Source organism: Acanthaster planci, linkage group LG01, assembly GCF_054643075.1.
Source record: "Acanthaster planci isolate LZ-2023a linkage group LG01, COTS_SCS, whole genome shotgun sequence".
Classification (NCBI taxonomy): Eukaryota; Metazoa; Echinodermata; class Asteroidea; order Valvatida; family Acanthasteridae; genus Acanthaster; species Acanthaster planci.
In genome coordinates this window covers 38,089,326-38,110,171 of record NC_141777.1, presented here as the reverse complement: position 1 = coordinate 38,110,171, position 20,846 = coordinate 38,089,326, and the positions used below count along the sequence as shown (strand labels likewise).

The 20,846-nt window shown below is 40.3% G+C and overlaps 2 protein-coding genes across 2 annotated transcripts in view; one reads left to right on the top strand and one right to left on the bottom strand.

Annotated features, from left to right (window-relative positions):
• LOC110980554 (prolyl hydroxylase EGLN3-like) overlaps positions 1–10,422 on the top strand; it is a 37,783-nt gene extending 27,361 nt beyond the window's left edge. The window contains exons 3-5 of the mRNA XM_022237363.2: positions 3,049–3,185; positions 4,036–4,110; positions 4,771–10,422. Of these exons, the coding sequence (XP_022093055.2) occupies positions 3,049–3,185; positions 4,036–4,108 (210 nt within the window). The 3' untranslated portion in view covers positions 4,109–4,110; positions 4,771–10,422. The remainder of the gene's footprint in view (positions 1–3,048; positions 3,186–4,035; positions 4,111–4,770) is intronic.
• Positions 10,423–11,349: 927 nt separating this feature from the next.
• The window catches only part of LOC110980516 (uncharacterized), a 35,104-nt gene continuing 25,607 nt past the window's right edge, over positions 11,350–20,846 (bottom strand). Inside the window, exon 11 of the mRNA XM_087146139.1 lies at positions 11,350–20,705. Within this exon, the coding sequence (XP_087002265.1) occupies positions 19,297–20,705 (1,409 nt within the window). The 3' untranslated portion in view covers positions 11,350–19,296. The remainder of the gene's footprint in view (positions 20,706–20,846) is intronic.

Sequence of the window (20,846 nt, the reverse complement as noted above, 5' to 3'; positions counted from 1 at the left end):
TCAGAAACTGTCAGTGGCAAACTGGTACCATTGTGAAAGCCAAGAGTACATGTAAATGCCAGTCAGTGTTCCTATTTCCTGTATGGTGCATTGTCATTTCTGATGGATCTGATCAGTGATACATGTATCATGTTGAGTGACTCAGCTTTTTTCCCTGTGTGAGCATCATTGTTTACTGACCACTTGGCACAACATTCCCATCGCATCCAAGCGCAGATAAGCGGCACAGATATTAAATGAGTTACCCCTAACAACGCACAGAGATGATCACCATTGACGCACCATGAGGTGATTGTTTTGTGGGACAGTGCCGGGCGTCACTTGGCATGACATGAAAATGACAGTTGGAATTCTCAAGTACACTGTTCACCAACATTTCATAGTCCAAGACCTTTTGAGGACAGATACCAATGTGTATATTTACATGCCGCTAAGTTGTTATTCACCATTTATTAATAAGAGCAAAACTGAGCAAGATTTGCAGGATTCATTTCAAGCATTTGCTTGCTGTACTCAACAGTTGAATATTTCTCTTTTTGATTGTTTACCGTGCCAGTGGCACTAAACAAAGACAAATGCTCTTGGAAGCAGGAGAACAGATTCCAATTGAAATCATGCACCTGCTAAGAAATGACGAAACTGTTAAGTCCAAGCATAAAACGGATAGTGTTTTTAGCTTTTGAATGACACACTGCAGAAGATGACCTTTCCATGGTGTACACAATGTATGTACATGTAATCTCTAAGGGGTGTACGGTACGATAGCTGAATGAGGTTTGACTCAAAATGCAAGACACCCCTTCAGTTAATGGGTTCACTTTTTAATCAAGCGGTATGTTTGAGGTTTTTGACCTTATGGAATTAGACTGGTTATCTTTTCCATGCGATTCAGTTGAATCCTCCAACAAGAACGGCGTGAACAAAGATAATTGAGGACAAAATGATGTGACCTTGTGACTGCAGTTATGCTGTGTGCACTCTTTTTCGACTGATCTATTCGTCCCTGTTGTGCACATGGACATGTACTTTGGGTTGTTGAACATTACCCCCTAACCCCCCCCCTCTGCCCCCCAGGTGTGTATTTCTAAATTGGAGTATTGAGGACTGTTACAGGGCTAATGAGTTGAGGTGTTCAAATTCAGGGGTTTTGCTGATGAAGGTGGGCAGCAGCGAAGCTTCAGAAGTCATCAGATCAGAGACAAAAGTCTAGCAGTATTAAAACAGATTTGCATATTGTGTAACATAACATTAGGGTTGGAAATGTGAGATTTTGCTATCAGTCAGATGGAAGAGGGTACAATGGCCGTTACAAATCAGTTAACTACCAACCCTCTTTTGGGCACTGACATTGTAGTCAGTCAGTCAGAATCCTTACACTTTGATCAAAAGCTGCATGTGCAGCTGACCCGAAGCCTGGGAAGTAAGCAACGCAAGGTATGATGTAAGCAAAGGATGACAGTGAAGATTTGTTTATGTTTGAAAACCCTTATAAAGCTGCAGCCTTTCTAATGAAACCAAAATGTACCATTTAGTTTTGGAAACTCAAGGACATGTTGGATATTGAGTAGCTAGAGAGTGCACTTCAGGATTTCAAACTGTGAAATCCTGAAGTAACTTGTAGTTACACGTACTGTGCCATTTTTACACATGTTCTCTTGTACCTGTACTTGTACATAGACTGTACAGTGTACATTCATGCCATTCAATCCTGCTGTAATTGGACATATTTGGTTGTTTGGAGGTTTATACTTTTAGTTGCTGTTATTCCAGTGCTTGTTTCACACTTTCTGGTCTTGTTTTTCAACAATTGTGACAGCTTGATTAAATTGTCTCTAAAAATAAAACGAAACAAAACAGATGAGATTTTGTATTCAAAACATGCTGAACAGTGTTTTCTAGTCGTTGAAACAAGCTTTGTCATTATTGGAGAATATAAATTTGATAAAAAGCTCCATCTTCTTGAAATTAACCGCACTCCGGGGGCAGTACTGGGTGCATTCTTCACATTATCAGCACTATTCAAATGATATTAATTATTATGTACAGTTCTTTCAGTCAATACATAAACAAAATACCTTTGTTGTCTAGCAAGTGTTTATCTTGAAGACTTATCACTTCATTTTGTTCATTATAAGACGGCCAAGTAACGATTGATACCGTTGTGTCAGTACAAATAGGTAGTTTCCCACTTAAAATCCTTAAATCCTTCCTACTTCATTTAATTGGTGTAAATGATAAAACCACAGCACAGGTGTCCAATCCTTAATTCATGGGTGTTGTTTGATGAAATTCATTTAATATGTCTGTTGTCTTCCCTGTAAATTACAGTATTTCTGTATGCATGGAATATGTTTGCCATTTATTAAATCGTTGTTAAAGCATACATGTACAAAGTTTTGAATGAAGTTTGTTTGAGGACACTTTTTGGTCGGTCAGCCGGACATGCCAGCTGTCTGCCTGAAGGCCAACATAGGATGCAAAAGTTAATCAAGACTTGAAATGAATCAGATGATGGAAGGTTGCTCTAGTTTGTTTATTGTGTGAACATTTGACATTTCTGAAAGTACTTTTTATGTATGTGGTGACTCTTTTATCATCTGGTAGCTGCTGGTACATGTACATGTATATGTGTTGAGCATCAGTGCACCAAGCGCTTGTACATGGTGCCTTAAGGGGTACTGGAACAATGGAAAGTACCCCACAGGCCAGTTTTGACCCTTGTGGGGTACTAAAGTGGTACCCCACAAGAATTTCACGAAATGGATATTTCAAATTTACTCAAAAAGGAGGAATTTTCAAGTGCCATTCATCCGTCGCAAATTGAAGTGTTTTATATAAGGGACATACGGTCGAAATTTCAACCCAGGAAACTGAATTTGGTTGAAATGGCAGTGATTTGAAATTTTGTCCATGAACAAAGGAAATACCCCACAAGTATACATATGTGTGAGTTAGAGAGGATACATGTGATGACATGGAGGTCAACCTTCATATTAAATTTAGGAACATGTAGCAATCATAAGATGTATTTTTTTTCTTAAATTTTAGACCATGGGTGGAACCTTAAGGTTGTATCCTCGCGGTGAGGATAGAATGGCCAGTGTAGATCCCATCTTCAACCGATTAATCTTCTTCTGGTCAGATCGGAGGAATCCTCATGAAGTCATGCCGGCCTTCAGCACCAGGTAGGTTTCATCGCCAGTCCTTGGACATTTGAAGGAGGGGGGGGGGAATACTAGTACTTGGTAAATTTGAAGGGTCACAAATTGGCCTGCATAGGTTGTCAGTGTGTACTGTATATTTAAGAGCGTAGTTTTTAACCATGTTTTCAAAGTTCCAGAAAAATGGTTAGCTGGCAGACTGAAATTAGATGAAACTTTTAGAATGGTTTCCTTCATCTTCAGGGTCACAACTTATTTAAGCTTCCAACTCCATTGCCACGTAAATTTCTGCAGAGTTGTGAGGTTGGGAGAATTTAAGAGGGCTCTGTCTTTGGAGTAAATGCTTGGAAATATTGAAATGGAGTGCCCTTTTTATGTCCATGTTTCCAAATGGACATGTATCGCATTTGTTTTGAAACCCTAAGGAAGACCTCCTTGTATCTATCAAAGCTTGTTGGTGTTCAGAGCTCAGCATCTTATTGTGAGACAAATCCTAGGCCGACCCACTGGTACATGTACCTTGTAGGATTTGCGGAGAATGCAAATTATGAATCTGCATTGGGAAGGCCCTCCCCATCATCATTGAAACCAGACAGCTGTGCCTCGCGGCAATCTTGTTCTTCTGAGCGGATTTCTCTGATGTGTCTGCGTGGGTTTGGCCTCTGTGTACATGTACGTTATCATTTTCTGGCCAATTTCAACTCCCTCCCCCCAAACGTACAGTGTAGCTCTTATCTTTGTCTCCTCACGTCGACACAAAGCAGATTTTTACTTGTGGTACCCAGGAGCAGACTTAAGATATTGGATTACCAATCGTGAAACGTATGCTTAGTTTCTCTGCTCAACTTCATCAGCTTAATATCTCTGCCTTCAGGTATGCTATCACCGTGTGGTACTTCGATGCCATTGAGAGGAAGAAAGCTTTGGATTTAGCGGCGCCCAGTTAAAGGTACATTTAGGCTTTACATGAGCAGAAATGCACCAATCAATGTCTCCCGTATCACCTGCCAGATTCTACCAAATCTATACCCTATAGCACGCCGTCGTCTGCAGGTACAAAAGTGTAGAAAAGGCATTACTCCCAAAGGAGAGGACCTCAATCCCTACTTTGGGATATTAAAAACTGGAATCCAACCCAGCTTTAGCGATCTTCATCTTCTCGAGTCAGTGCATTAACACTTTTCCTGTTGAGACGGAAATGCAGGCTGTGACATCAGGGATGGGGCTCGCAGAGTGATGGATGGCCTATCGATGCCTTACAAATCACGATTCATATTTAAAACAGTCAGATGTAGGTTGTGTGGATATCGTATTTTCCACATGGTACATTTGTCCTTTAATTTAAATATTTAGTTGCTTGCTGTTAGTGATTCAGGGGTGAAGAAATGTGTCAGGGCCACCGGCAGTGTGCCACAAATGGACATGGTTCAGTAAAGGTTCGCCTAGCAGCATGAGCAGGCGTGGCCTTGCATGTACAGATTTTCCTCAAAAGACCCATATCGGCACAGGAGAGTTCATGCCTGTGGTTTCTAGAGCTTCCATGAGCAAGTTTAATTTCTCTGGTTGACTGCAAGTGACAAATTGCTGTATTTTGTTTTCCCTTTCACAGATGTTGTCTGATGTGCCTGACTGTTGTCGGTCGTACATTTTGATCTACCAGTAGCATTGGCTGCACTGTGAACTCAACTTAGGTTGGACTTGAGGCCTGCCAACTGGTATGAGGGGGGGAAAAAAACTGAATTATCCCGGAAAAATGGCACGAGTGACTTGCCTCGTAAACAAGTTCAAAGATAGTCTTAGCAAAAAAGGGTTTATGCTGATATACATGTATATCCCAGTGGGAAAGTTAGCTACCCTGCAAAATGGCTGCTGTGGAAGTGTACATTTAGGCTGCCAAGCATCGTCATACTGTTAAAAAGGGAATTATTACGTGTATTAAATAGCAATGTAATGCTGATCTAGTCTTGCAGTATTTGAAAGCATTGCAGATCATAATGCCATGGTTACCTCGTACTGACCGTATGTATTGTTTAATCACATTCAGTATCATGCCCTCTAGTTTGAATCTGCACATTTTTTTTCCTTGTTTGTTTCAAGTACAGGTGTGACTGTTGATTGGGAAAATTGTTCCGAGTGGTACATGCACATTTTTATGAGAGGTACAGGATGCAAGCTTACTTGGTTGGTTCTCACCATCAGAGCACCAGCCGCCTTTCAGGGTAAAGGGCAGAGGTTATTATTTTGTTAAGGTGAAGAGGACTTGATACAAGTTCCATGTGGCATGCAGATGTGTAGGCATATTTGCCATTCTTGCCAGAAATGCTCTTGGAGTAGCTGATGTCGCTGCCGTTACTTGTCTACAACAAAGAGAAAAATCCTGCTCTCAGATGAGAAAAGAGCTTGTCAAGAGCGGCATTTACTTAGGAGCAAAAAGCAGAAAAAGAAAGATGAAATGACGGGTCGTCTTCAAGTGTCACTTTTTATGGGACATTGCTATCACCTCATGTTTATCTCACCGTCTTTTCTTTTGGACTCTGAACAGAGAGTGGGCCCATCTTGGTCTGAAAGTCTTGGAACATTATGCACTATGATCTTACTTTCCTCTGCAACATTACAAACGTATGTTACGCCACTTGCCTATTTGTGTCTGTAAAAAATTCAGAAAAAAGCCTTCGGATGCCTTTGCTGTTTGTTTTTGGCTCTAAAAGATTTGTATCAGTGAATAGTGAAGTAGGAAATTGTAAATTGTGAAACATGAGATCATTTAAGGCATGTCTTCCAAATTTTAAAGATTGTTCAATGTATGTGAATGGTACTTCTGTAGGTGGGATGATTTTACAGATCAACTTGAATCGAGAGGAATACTTTGTCCTGCGCCCAGAACTCTTTGTTGTTAGTTGTTCTTGACGTTTGTAAACTATTGCTCAAAAATAAAAGTACTTGACTGACTGCGTCGCTGTACTGTGTAATACTGCTGTTGGTTTCAGCAAACCCTTGATGCATGTACATGTGTCACAGCTGATGTGAAAGTGCCAAAAAGGAATTAATGTAGTTACCGTAGCTTACATTGCATGGATGCTTGCTGGAGACTCCAACTGGTATAATTCAATATGTGTTTGAAAACAGCACAGACCAAGAACAGTACCAAGACCCGTTATAAGCTCAGCTGTGCTCATTTCATATCACCTCAACATGCACTGTCAACGAGACAAATGAGCAATACACTTAACATACCGAAGGCTTACATGTACTTGGTATCTGGTGTTTCAGCATGTCTTCTCTGCTAGAGAGGCAGGACAGCGCCCTCTCTTGGCACGATTTGTCATAATTTCAACAAATATTGCATTGCACTAAATATTTGTATCATGTTAACCACATGTGAGTCAAGTTGTCGCAGTTTAGTGACATAGTGATATTTCAAACTTCAAATAAGAACTTATTCCACCCCTGTGCATGCGTGCTTATGTTGTGTCTTACAAACTCTTGTTCTGTTACTGTCAAGTAATGATGCAATTTCTGTATATCTTGGGAAAAAATGCCTTATCAACTGTATAGACTCCTGTAATAAAGTTTGAATATTCAGTTAAATACTCACCTTTAACACCATGGTTGTCATACATAATCCGATGCATGCATTTGATTGCATTTAAACATTTCAGAGGTTATTGATGTCACGTGTATATTCAATCCTTTCGGCTGTAGAAGTATTGATAGTACAGGACTTTGAGTCACTGAAGCCCACAATTTGATTACTGGTCGCATTAAGACCATTTTCTTAATTTGTACATGTACATGTTTTTCTATCAAGTGGAAAATCGGACCTCTGGTCGTAAAAAAACTTCAGCTGGACTGAATGTGACAAACCCCTCCTCCCCGCCCCCGCATCATTTAGGAGCACTTCTCTGTATTAGTGAGCCACAAAGTGGCTGCGCAGTCCACTAGATCCATAGTTATCCTTGAGTTAGTCAGTTCTTCTTCACTGTTGGTGTTATCACACAAGCTCACATGATCTTTAGAGCCTGAGGAACACGCAAATATTCTAGCTGAACTCGTGGAGAGCTGCAGAACTGTTATGTGAATGGAATCTCGCTTAGCTTTGTGGATATCAATTATTTTCTGATGGTGTCCTGCTACGTGGGCTGCTCATTTATACATGTGGTGGTGCAGTGTGTTTAAAAGAAATGATTGTCCGTCTGGTTGCTTGGCTTCTCCAGACCATGAGGGCCACAGATGTGTACAAGTGTAACTTTGCAGTCCATTTTTAGCATTTTCCTCGACTTATAGTTTTTCATATATTGTATGGAATTGTGTTTGATCCACAGAATTGCAAATGCTTGCTTACTTTATGCTTTTCAGTCTAATCTTTTGTATTCAAAATAACATCTTTATTCAGTACACAAGTGATGAACCCATTTGATGAAGATTTCATTTTGGTTGCCATGTGACGTGTAATTGTACGTGTAGATCTGAATATGTGTTCATTTTGCTTGTATGTTCCACATCTTATGGTTTTTGTTCGGGTTTTTTCAATGCAGGTGACAGACTCGGCAGTAAATAATTTCTCTGTTTTTCAATCGTGCCCTCTATTATGGGATGGCAACCAGGCCGGAAAGCTGAGCTTGTTTGATAAGTTGTGGCAGAGTACTGGGCCATTTCTTTAACATGTTTTATAGGGTCTGCTCTTTTGACATCACAGTCACGTTTCCCTGTAAGTGGCTGCAAAAACTATGGCTGGCTGTCGTTGCAATAGTAAAAGAATTATTCACAAAGTGTTTAAAATCCCACACAGCTATTAAAAAACCAGAAAATAATGTACAACCAAGTAATAAATGAAATGAAAATACAACCCTCTTTGAAATCAGTCAGACTAATTCACATTTTGAATAATTCTTAGGTAAAATCAAAAACCAAACAAAGGCTGATTTTTCTTCAACCTCTAGCCGCGAATATAATAAGTTGCTGGTAAAATGAGAGTCGTCTGTATTGCTGGTTTCAGCCCTAGGCCTGAACAAGGTTACTGACTTCAGCAGGTCTATAGCATTGCAAGTATCTTCCCACTATGGGAACATCAAACTGGTTGACATCAAACTCTAAACAGGAGTTCTTTAATTTCACTTGGACATTAAAGGGCCTACAAATGGTGCCAGGCTAGAGTTTTCATAAAACAGCCAGGTATGAATACAGGCTTTCAGGAGCCTTCTGCCTTAAACAAAGTCCAGCCGAAGACCATTTACAAAGTGCCACAATTCTGTGATTATATCACTGGTAACTATGTACATGTACTTGCACAAGTGCCAATGGTGTCTACTCAGACAGTGGTATGTCGTAAGGAACAAAATGTTTTGCTTCCAGTCAGCAGGTAGTTTAACTTAACCAGGTTTTTTTTCTATACGGACAGGGTATCCACATAAAGTGTACCGAGATAAAAATTACTGTTTTGGTAAAACTACTTTATATATGGGAAAGAGAAATATATCTCTAGAAAGGGCAGAATGTCCTCTCTGCAGTGGTATACAGCTTGTGATGTAATTGGCACCGATGGGTGAACAAACTAGACCAATGTTAAGTATACTGAAATCGGCACTGTGACAGGTTTGCACATTTTTTTAACAAGACTCAACCGTGCAAGTGTGCAGAATACCAAATGCCTTTGCATTCTTGAAAACAGGGAATGTACCTAAATCAATCTAATCTGCTTTGTTTTTGCTTCTTACCTCATACGTTTGTGCTGTGCCCTCCACATGGCAACCATTCCTGTCAATGTACATCTGACATATTTATGTATTTATGTAATGTTTAACTCGGTATACTTTTTATGTAGACACCCTGTTTGTTCTTGTCCTTTACCTTGGATCTGGTTGTTCCTGATGATTTGTACACTGTAATTTTTGCAACAACTTAACAATTTGAACTCTTAAAGTTTTCTTTTGAAGAAAGTAGAATACAGGAGAGAGTAGATTTTACCAATCTAAAAACAAAAATCAACTGTAATCACTGTAGAGTTTATTTTAATCCAAATGGTAAGTTGGCAACTTGTAAAGGAGGCCGTGTTTTCACACTGCTCAGTGTGTTATTGTCGGTCACTGTACAGAAATTTTCTGATTTTTTTCCCCTCCGAAATAAATGAAAAGAATTTTTCAGGGGAATTGTCCTGAATCTGTATTATAGAGCTTGTTTGATAGCAAGGGAAACTTTTTTGTCCAAATAAGGTAGGGTGGTCACTATTGGATCAAATTGCCGTAAAATGAGTGCAGGAAAGCCAGAAATGACCCTTTTAGGTATAATAGGGTTTTAAAAAACTGAACAGAAAAAGAAGAATCCATACAAAATCCAGTTTGCCATAAGCCAAGGTATATGGACATGCGTAGTGATGGTGACCAGTCTGTGCTGTACATGTTCCACACCCCTAAGAACTGAGCATGACTTGGTCTCGAGTTTTACAGACTTTGAAGAAATTAAGTGCACTCACTTCAAAACGGACAGGCTCCCAGAGATGTTCTGTGGGACCCAGTGCTCTTTTTCTGTTAGTGTTCACCTCAGTTTACATGTTTATAGGCCTGTGCAAACCATGGTGGAGTTTTTGGTGAAAAATTTGGTGACTCATAACCCAACCCTAGTTGGCATGATTTGATTAGCTGTATTTTGCCTGATGATAAAGACTGGCGATGTGTCAGTGGAGAGCACCTTAGATCTTTCATTGCTCCAGCTAGGTGAAAAAAAAATACCACAAACCTTAAGAAAAGTTTTGCAAAGCCATGATTCCTGAAAGGTTTTGCCACAACTGCAGCTGTTCCTTATATGTCCCAACATCAATGTATCTTTGTAAAAAAACAAACCTTCTTTAAATTTGATGTTTCAAAAAATGATCAAATTGAAATAAGAAATTTTGTATCAGGTATTAATCAATCAAAGTCTATGTTGGGATCGCCACAACTAAGAATTTAACACTTTCCTGTTGCAACTTTTAGTTTCTATGTAAAACCCTATTACTGTTTTGCATGTATTCTTACTGTAATTAATGCATTATTAGAGGACAACAGATTGTATACATCATATTAATTAATAATTTCACTGGAAAGGCCAATGTCAAAAGATATCTCAGCATGATCCTAATTTTCCCAAAATGCAGCAGCCTGAGTGGCCTTGCCTCAGATACCTGCCACATGGTGGCTGTTGTAAAACGAAATGAATTTGTAATGTGTTCTAACATTTTAACATGAACACAAAGCCACTGAGATAATAAACCAATAAGTGCACTGTACTTTGTTTCATGTATTTATGAATGTGTTTTGACTGTCAGTGTCTCACTCACTTCACCTTTTGTCCAAATTACAGAAAGGTTTAAACCCTCTGTCTGTTTATCAATGAATACCTCCACTGTATCACGTCAGTGAAGTAAAATGTAGTTCACAGTAGCAATGAGGAGAGTTTAAAATGCTGTTGTTCCATGTTAACAGTGATATATCGATGGTAGGAAAAAACTTTATTGCAGATGGGTGAAAAACTTGCTGGATCTGTAAATGTTTTTAATATTAGAAAATCACACCTGTTTTTCTTTTTAATTTGAAAATGTATCCGGTGATTGCTCTCAGCATAAATCTGTGGCTGCACATTGATCTTTGCCAAGTCAATTAATGCTTCTGGCTGGTAGAAGCATTAATTCCTGCTTGATAATTAGCCATCCCATAAATATGAGATTACCAAAAGCAATAAATAAATGTTCACAATAATCAACAAGGGCAGATCACACGGAAGGCAATGGTTACAGGACAAAAATTTACAACTCCCCCCCCCCAAAAAGTTTGGCTACCTCCCCAAATTTGGTTCTGTATCCATCCTTGTTATCAACTAGGTCCCAACCAATCACAATAATATAAACTACGGATCTGTGAACGAGCTTCCTATATTTGTTGGTTGGATGTTCTTACAACCGTTACCGTGTGTTTTGTGTGCAATCCAGATAATAATAATAATAAAGCATTTATAAGGCGCACTATATCTGCAAAGCATTCAGAGGCGCCGGTCTAGGTGGAAAAATGAAAAACTCAATTGTGCATTCATAGTGAGAAAGCTTGTGAGAAGAAGAATGTTTTGAGATGATGCAATAAGGCAATTGGCAACATTCACAAGGCATTCGGTAGCAGCTCACTAATTAAGGGCTACATAAACAATTTCCCCGACAACAGCATAAAATTATCAAGTGATTTTTATTCCATGTTTCAAAAGAGTCATTGTTTACAATTATATTGTATTTTAAGGCAGAATTGTGCCAAAACCCGACATAAGTCTCAAACAAAGACAATCATGGACGATGTGCCGAAGTAGCCTCTTTCAGTCAAAACTGACAAAACAGAAAACCAACAGTTGAGTAATTCTCTCCAAATTATTCATTTGTGGCTAGTGTTAACAAAAACATCTATAGGAATGTGGCTTGCCTTGGCACGCACACCATCCATGGCAGTAGCCATAGCCCCAAGAATACAGAAATGGCCACGACTATTCACATTTCCCCGGTGTGCAGTGATTCTGGCTACAGTGTAAGATGAGAGCTTTCACTGGTTCAGATTATTTGTGGCTACATGCCAGCATTCATCCTGCAGCAAAACCTAAACTCAGAATCTGACACATATGGACATGTCTGATGACAGGAATGACCCTAGGGTTCTGAAATTTGTGGTTGATGGGCTGGACACGGTGACTGGTGGGAACTGGGGAAAGGGGGGGGGGCCTTCAGGATGCAACCTTTTTGGAGAGGCCCTGAAAACAATTGAAATGCAGTGTGTACATACTTCAAGTTCATTTCAAAATATTTATGGGCATTAGAGCAAGCACTACATGTATCTACTGGGGCCCCTGCACAGGTGTTCTGCATGTAGTTACATCACGGGCCATACAACAAGAAGCCTTTTGCGAGTTAAATTTAAATTAAATCTGGTACAGATTTCTTGAGTTCTTTAAATTGACATAAACATGATTCAAATTCTCCACGTCAAAGACACGTGTACGATTGCTATACCTTGTGATTCGGGGCAAGCTTTTGCTTAGTTACATAAGAGATGCCTTGCAACAATACTGTTCTCAATGGATAAGAAGGGCACAAAGGAACCAGTCCATTCCAGAGATGGTGGTCGCTATGCAAAAGCTTGCCCCAAATCACGAGGTATAGCAACTGTGTCTTCAGTCTGGGGAATTCAAATTGTGTTTATGGGCAGTCAGGTAACTCTGTGTACCAGATTTTATTCAATTGAACTCGCAAAAAGCTTACTATGCAATCCATGTCGTCTGAATGGCTTACCTCTGACATATACTTCACAGAACGAGCTGCCAATTGTACACATGTAAATTATTCAAATTAAGTTGACCTGGTATCAGAGGTCATAAGACAAGGATGCACTAGCTATTCTCTTTCCCTGATTAATGTGCAGACCTCTCTTTTGTTTACAAACACTGACCGCCATTTTAAATGGGCGGCCAAAGATGGCAGTAAGTTCACCCCGTGGTTCGCACCAATTTCCCCTGGAAGTGCACAATTTCCATAGTGCTAAAAGTGAGGAATTTTCAATTCAGTGTTTAGTAGAAGTCATTATTATTTAGCAATTTCAAATTTGCATGAGATCTGTACATGATTTTTCAGTTTATACTCAAGGCCAGGAATAGTTTGCCAACCACTGTGAAAACAGCATTTGCAGGCCTAACGTGGCAAGAAAAAAGGTCAATAGAATAATTCAAGATGCCATAACCTAGGTGGCACCGCTCACGTGCATTCATAATCTTGATGCATGCATGGTTTTAAATAATCACGACACCCTATTGGCTAAAGAGGAAGGTAATGCGCCCACGTACCACCAATGCATGAATGTCATGCCAGCGTAGTCAGTCTTCTAATTCTGGTTGCCCAGGCATTGTATCCCTGTTAATGCACACCCTCAACTTGGAATCTGATAAACACTGCAGAGGGACCGGGGAAATGTGTATACTGAATGGCGCCCTCTCTTGTTCCTGCACCAAGTCCAAAGGCGACCGCTATGAAAGTAACAGATCCATGTACCACTTGAACAAATTCCCATAAAAAAATCACCACTTGCTCTTACTTTCACTCTGGTTACAGTTCAAGCAATCACAAGCATTATGGCATATAACTCATTGTTACCTCACCTTGTTACAAAGAAAGAGAAAAAGGTTATTTACATGTATTCAAATGATAAACCCATATTTGTCATCCCGTTCACTAATCCCCACAGAAACCCTTTTGGCCTTTACAGTATATTTACAATATTTAACAAGTAACTTGTGTTGTGACACAAACTCAAATTTTTTTATCCAATCTCTGAATTTAATCCCCTCTACATGTACACTGGCTAACAAAACTGGCGGCCCAGACTTGGACCTTCTCACATTGTCCAAGAAAGTTCTTGGATTGTGTAATTAGGAACAAGAATGAGTGTGCTTAAACAGAAAGTCAGTTCTTTCGTTTGTACATGTACCTAATCCTTTCGATATTGAAACAGGCACTGTGACAACCAATTTGTTGAAGGAAATAGGGACATGTGTCTGACTTTCATTCTGTTTAGCCAAGTGTGTGTGATGGCTGGCCATGAAGGGCATTCGGTAAACATTTAGTTGGGATTTATTGAAATGGTTAAAATTCATGCATCAATGAATTCACAGATTTTTCATTCATTGTTGATAGCAGGTTCTACTCTTGTTTTCTCTGCTGTCCAGTGTAGGCAATTCCCGACACTGCTCAATTCATTTCACAAAATTGGCCCTTTAAAAACCTCCCCCAAATCTACACCACAAATGCATTCTCTCCATCTGTTAATGTTAATTATAAAGCCAAAGCACGTTTTTTTTAAAAAAAGTGATTTTTTTTTTACAGTAAAAGATTTACACATACATGCAACATTAATATGGCCAAAGTTTAGACAGAATATTTAATGCTTGAAGCTAACTGAAAGTTACACACACAAACAACTCAATTAGATTGAGCTGACAAAGCACAAAGTAAACACAGCAATGGCAAAATATGACAAAGAAACAGTACACAGGATCAATTATATAATTTTGGTCGCATCAGCTCCCATTTTGGTTTAGTTTTTCAGTACGTCACAAATATGGTTTTCTTCTCTGCTCTGTTTCAAAAACAGTTTTTGTTCTTGTTCAACAATTGGGTTATTCGATACCTTTGATCATCTACTCTGGCGTGGTGTACACATTAAAGTTATTTGGCCACTGAAAGAATGGCACTTGGTCCAAAATTGGGTTTTTGTCCTCTCCATATCAAGAAGGTTCCACTTTACAAAGTAACAATTACTCGTGACTTGGGTGACCAGAAGTAAGGTTCCTTAATTTCAGTAGCTGTATCAGATATAACCTTCTGTTTGTCCAAGGTCGTTTCGTTATTCCTTTTACTCCCAACTGGTACTGCGTCGCTTGTGTGGACTGATCGAAATTGAAAAGTTTGATTTGGAGGGATTGGAACAAACACATTACAGTGGCCTGAAACTATGCAAGTAATTCAAGGAGCAACACTGATAAATATAGGAATGTGAGCAAGCCAGTGTTTCAAATTATAACGAAATAAACTGACTTAGTTCATTGTGACATTTTAGTGGCATCAACAAAAGTAAACAATCCAGTTTCCCGTGGTTACAGTCAACATTCAACCTGTTCAATTTTTTTACAGGCATCAAAAACCTCTAAAATTTATCCATTTGCAATGTCTTTTTTCCAGTATTTTGTTTTGCATCACTTTAAAGATCCTGCTGTCTGTTTTAATTTTTTGTTTTTTGCTCTTGGATACAAAAATATTTGAAGATTTGCTGTTGGAACCCATTCCTTCAATCACGCCACAAAAATATTGCACTTTTGGATTTCAAGAAGTGTGAATTCTTTGCACTATTACACAAGAAATGGAATTGTTTGTGGGTGATCACAGCTGCTTCTGAAATACAATCTGGTCCACAGAAGTTTCAGGATTGAAACTGTCAAGGTATATTTTTTGATGTCAGGTCTCTGACTGGTCAAATCTCAGCTACGTCAAATCTCCAACTCCTCATGATCAACAGAAAAGTGAGGCAAATAAGTTTTGCTTTTCTTGTTAAGTAACAAAATAAACCGTGCTTGGCACTTAGTTATAAAATACGGAATGCTCCCCTAACAAAGAAAATTTATGACGTACGAATCATGGATGCCGGCAGGTTTTCTTGAGGGGGGGCGAATTCCAAGCACTTTTTCAGGGGAGGGGGGGACATTGGGGGAAGCATTAAGTAAGGAACGGATATTTCTGATTTTCATCCCCTTTCATCTCTTTATAAACTGCCTTTATGCCTTGCAAAAGCTTTCTAAAAAAAGAACTATTTGCATTGTCACTGGGATTCTAACCTCAATGCTGACATTAAATCTCTAGGACAAAGCAATGGGTACTAATCTGCTAATGAAACTGTACTTTCTAAGACTTATGCACATGGTGACCTCTGACCTCCCCAATCAGAAAAAGGGGACCATAAATCTAAATCTTGTCTACACACAATGCCAATGCTGAGATACCATTTCAAATCCAATTTCGTTCTTCCTTTTTTTTTTTCTACTCGAGATGGTTAAATCTCTGGAAAAAAATTGCTGCTACCAAGGATGATTTTGAACAACAGCCTAATATTTCAAGAACAGAATGTGATTATTTTTCCCCCCTGAGTGATAAGTCCCCCTTCCCTTTTTTCTCAGGATAGAAATAAACAGTTTAAAGATAACCCATCTGGTGGCAGATGGTTTGGAGGTTTTTTGGTTTAAACCTTTGCTTTTTTAAAGTTCTTTTTGAGGGTGTAAAGTGCGGACAGTAAAAGGAGTATGCATGTTTTAAAATCTGGAAATCTGGTTGGAATTGTCCTTCCCCAAACCTTCTAACCTCACCCTTCTGAGTTCCAAAAATCACTTGTCACTAGGAACATAATACCATTCACCTGTATAACATTCTACTTGTGTCCATCACGTGTTCTCATGAATCTACATAATAGCTTCATGCGACGATCCCAAAAAGACTTGCTGAATATCTTCAAGTACTGTGAGACAACCACATTCGTATTTAACACCAGTCCAAAAATAAAATAAACTAGAATTAAAAGAAAGTGAAAAAAACCCAACATGGTCAAACCACTGAAATAAAAAAAATTAAAACACTTAACAATTTGATTGAAAATATACACATTTTTTCCTAATGGAAGATAAAACTTTTTATCATTTTGGCAATAAGTGGAGCAGGCAAGAATATCTTAAAAGGGAAGAAATCAAAATATTCACACAGCATTCCGCAAAATAATCAACTGAATTAGATCCTCAGTTTCACCACCAAGGGATGTATAGGATACTTTTGAAGCACCATGAAGTAACATACTGTCCATAGACTTTGTACACACGATACATCAGTTGAATTTGTGGTGCGGTAAAACTACCCACAATATGTCACTCCATGGTCAAACCGACGAATTGCTTTGAATAACCCCTTTGAGGTTTTCCAACTGAATTTGTCCCAACGAGCCACACCGACTTCCAAGTTGTCTGCAATGCCCAAGTTCAAAATTATTATTTGAATTCACCTTATGCATTCCCCAGTTTTCCCGATTAAAACGGAAGATTCCAAAATGTTTACATACTGTGCAGCAACTTTGAGCAGCCACATTCATCAAACAGCAGTGGGCTGCCAGTAAACTCCAATTCAACACAAGAACCTGGACTGGATCGACAGCTCGTTCTCAACATGTTTGGTAGTTAACACATGGAAGCTTTTGAAAAATTGAGTGAGACTGAAAATTCTCTATCAAACATTGAAAAGAGAAATTGGATTTCAAGAATATTTGTTTCCCCCACTTCCTACCCCCCCCAAAGCATTAAACCCCATAACAAGCAAAACAATCTCACTTGAAATGTACTTTACCAGAATCTTGTGATATTTGGAATTGTTTCTGCCATTTGCCTTTCAGGGCTCTAACTGGAGACATGTTTGTAACGTCAAAACAACGACCAAGAGCTAGTGTTGTAGTCGAGACCAGGGAGTCTGAGACCAAGACCGAGACCGAGACCTGACCATCCGAGACTGAGACCTCAAGACCTTGTGTTTAAATTGCATAATTCAAATAAATGCAGCACCTAAACAGAATGAATATAACAGCACAATGGTTATCACCTCCAGTTTAAAGGAAGCATTTTATGTAAAAATTTGATGACATTTTATTTAAAAAATGCTTTTTTTCTTCTAATTTGTGGATGTGACTCAAGTACCTGGTGCATGCAGAGCCAGTCACCCATCTTTCTGAAATCCGTGTCGTGCTACCAGGGGGACGTTGCATACTGCAGAGTGTTTTTATTCCCTGCTTTTGCACGGAAATACTTTTGGTGGTCTCTAAAACCAAATCTGATCACAGCTCAATTGCTTGACATCTTGAAAGACTGCAAAATGCAAGGTGTGTGCAAAGTGTAACCTTCGAGCCTGCAACGTACACAGAATTGGAAAATTGTGCTGGTCGCATACCTGGCCAGCCCAAGCACACGCCGTGTGCATGCATCAGTTGATCAATGTACTATTCATCATGTAGTTTGTGCCACAATATTCACACTTGCCCCCAGTGCTTATTACAATGATCGTACAGTCATACTTTGCACATGCACACTGGTAAATCCGAGGTTGAAAGCATAAAGTACATATCGCTAGCTTTGCTTTCCTAATGTTAATGCAAGGGCATTGAATTCGATTCCATTTGAGATCATCGCAACCACTTTGATCAGCAACAAATGCGTGAATTACCTGGTGCATAATATGGTGTCCATCTTTGTTTTTGACTGGTCTCGACTCGAGACCAGGTAAAGTATGGAGACCTTTAATATCATATCCGAGACTGAGAACAAGACCGAGACCACTAGGTATCAAGACTGAAATCGAGAACGAGACTGCCAAAAACTGGTCTCAAGACCGGTCTCGAGACCAGCAACACTACCAAGAGTACATTTAACGTGGCCTGCAAAATGCAGAGCCAGAAAAGGTTATTATGTCTTTCAAGAGAGACAGAGAGCAAGGCAGGAGACATCATTTTCATTCAATATTTGGCTAGTTTCTTACTACTGCTAATCTCTCTTTGTATTCTAGTAAAAAATACCTATGTTGGAACCACTGTATGCAACGACAAATTGGACGATACATAATTCACTTTCTTTCAAGACTGACACAAAACTGTCTGCTTATTTTCTGCCATTTTTGAAGTAGCGCTGAACCAACTCCATCTTTCGGTTCTCTTTTGATGTGAACAACGACGTCACACAGGCGTAACCAAAGTCAAGAAAATGCCCAACCAAGGACCAAAGCAGAAACATGTTCCTGGTAGTGGTCACGAAAAAATGCCCCTTGTATTCTGGAGCTAAGGTATTCTGGGGTCAAATTGGTGCCATGCTGATTTCACCACACTTCACCTTTGTGACCCCCAGTTCCAATCCAATCATTGCCAACATGAGGATTAAGCTTTGCCAGTCCCTGAATGATTCCACAAATATCCCGGAGTATCATTCTAGGACTTTCTTGTAAAAAAAAAAAAATTGATTTGTTTCCTATCGTAACTTCCTCAGGATTTCAAACAGCGCTTATGCACTTTTTAGGAATAAGAAATGACTGTAATAACTTTACAGCTTGAGTGTGTTGCCAAAAGATGATTGCTGCTAGGGCATGCTGATAAATCAGGGGCACCATGTCAAAGAATGTTTCTGAACTGTAGAAGAAAAAGATACCATTACATCAGAGTTTTGTGACAAGCAATTAATGATTGGTTGAATGTTATGCACTGTTAGGCAGTGTGATCAAATGTAATAGGTGGGTACACCAGCACCTTTCTTTGTGTTTTCCCATGACAAAGATAGCTACAAAGTGTTACATGAAAGCCAAACAGATGGGTTTGGTTACCTTTTCCCCTCTCATTCTTGATTATGAAAAGCTGACTAGCTTTCCTTACAAATTCCCAACTCTAACCTTACGAATACCATCACTGTGTCTTTGCTAACACTCCTTCAAGGGACTCTATTCCTTACAAGTTGTGACTGTGCACTCTTATAAAAGAGGGAAAAATAGCTATCTTGTCACCCACAAAAGTAGGTAACATCAAACTTTTGCATTGGAAGCCTTGGTTGCTTCATCAAGGCAGCCTCTGTCGTGGATGACTTGAAGACTTGTTTCGGGTGCCGTGGCATATCCCATCTTGGCAGCATGGTAGTATGGGTGGGTAGTTCCTCCTGCGGTCATGTTGCCATGCAGGATGGACATGTTGGCATAGCTACCGACATTGTTATAGGACAGATCCATGGGCATGTCGTGAGCACTGCGGAAGTTCTTGTAGTGGTCTGTGTAGGGGTTGCTTTGGTATCCATGGTGGGCGGCCAGGTTGACTGGACTTGGATACTGTTGGAAGTTGGAATATTGTCCGTAGCTGGCGTAAGGCATGCCCGCGTAAGCAGACGACACGGCAGTGATGACCCTGGGGTGGGTGTTGTACAGGTGCTCGGTCTTGCCGCTGGCCGAGTTGGGCGAATCCACGTCAGTGGGGGGATTGGTGATGGGTTGCGATTTGGATAAGACCCCATGGCTCGGCTGGGGGCTGATCAGCTCCACGTCAGGGCTGACCACGGGCTGGTTGGAGAAACCCTTGCTGACTGGCAAAGGGTGGTGGTTGTTGTTGCTGCTGCTTCTGCTGGTCAGCATGGCAGGAACAGAGTCCGTGGAGTAGTGTTTGGTCTTGGTATCGCTCAGGGAGCTGACCGGCGGAAGCACAAATTGGGATTGACAGCTGTCTGAGAGGGGTGGAGTCAGCATACTGTCTGGGGGTTTGGGACTACACCCTGAGCCTCCTTTACAGCAGGACCTCTTAGGGATGATGATACTGTCCTCTGTCCCTACTTGCCTCCCGCTGCCCACTCCTACCTCCTGGTAACCCCTGGAGACTTCTGGGTCACGAGGGACTTCCCTGTTGGGTGGGTTGTCCCAACCTTCCTTGACACGGCTGCTGGCGCTCTGACTTCCATTACTGAAGGAGTCCGAGTCCCGACCGTTGCTGCTTACAGAATGATTGATGGGCGAGATGTAGCCGGGTGAGGGCTCGTCCTCGATGGGTTCACATCCTGGACAGCCGACATCACTGTTGGTGGTTTTCATCGGAGGGACTGTCTCCCTCTCCTCCTGTGACTGCCTCAGGTGCTGGTCCTCTAACACCTTCTTTGGTTTTCTAGCATGGCCATGCATCTGCTGGGCTTTGACCTCCTGACTTTTTCCCTCGGCGCTGCCGTCGACAATGACCGTCTTGGATTCCACAGTGGGTTCCTCTCCAATGGGGAGTTTGTCCGGCATCTCTATGGGGCTGGCCTGCCTGTGCCTCTTGGTGTCCTTGTGGTCTGTGTGGGTCTTTCTCTTCCTCGTCCGAGATGGGGACTTGCCTCGGCTGGTTGAAGACTCCTGAGTGGCCTTCTTTGAATACTTCAAAGTCTTCTCAGTCTTCACAGATTTTCCCTTGGTGTCATCTTGAACAAATACAACAAAAATGAGACAAACATTCTTCCCTCTAGCAGTACATAACATTTGCGTGATTTGTGTATGCGCTCAATGAGACAGCTTGGTGTTATGCTATGTTACATTTAATGATAGGACTGTATTGCATTTAC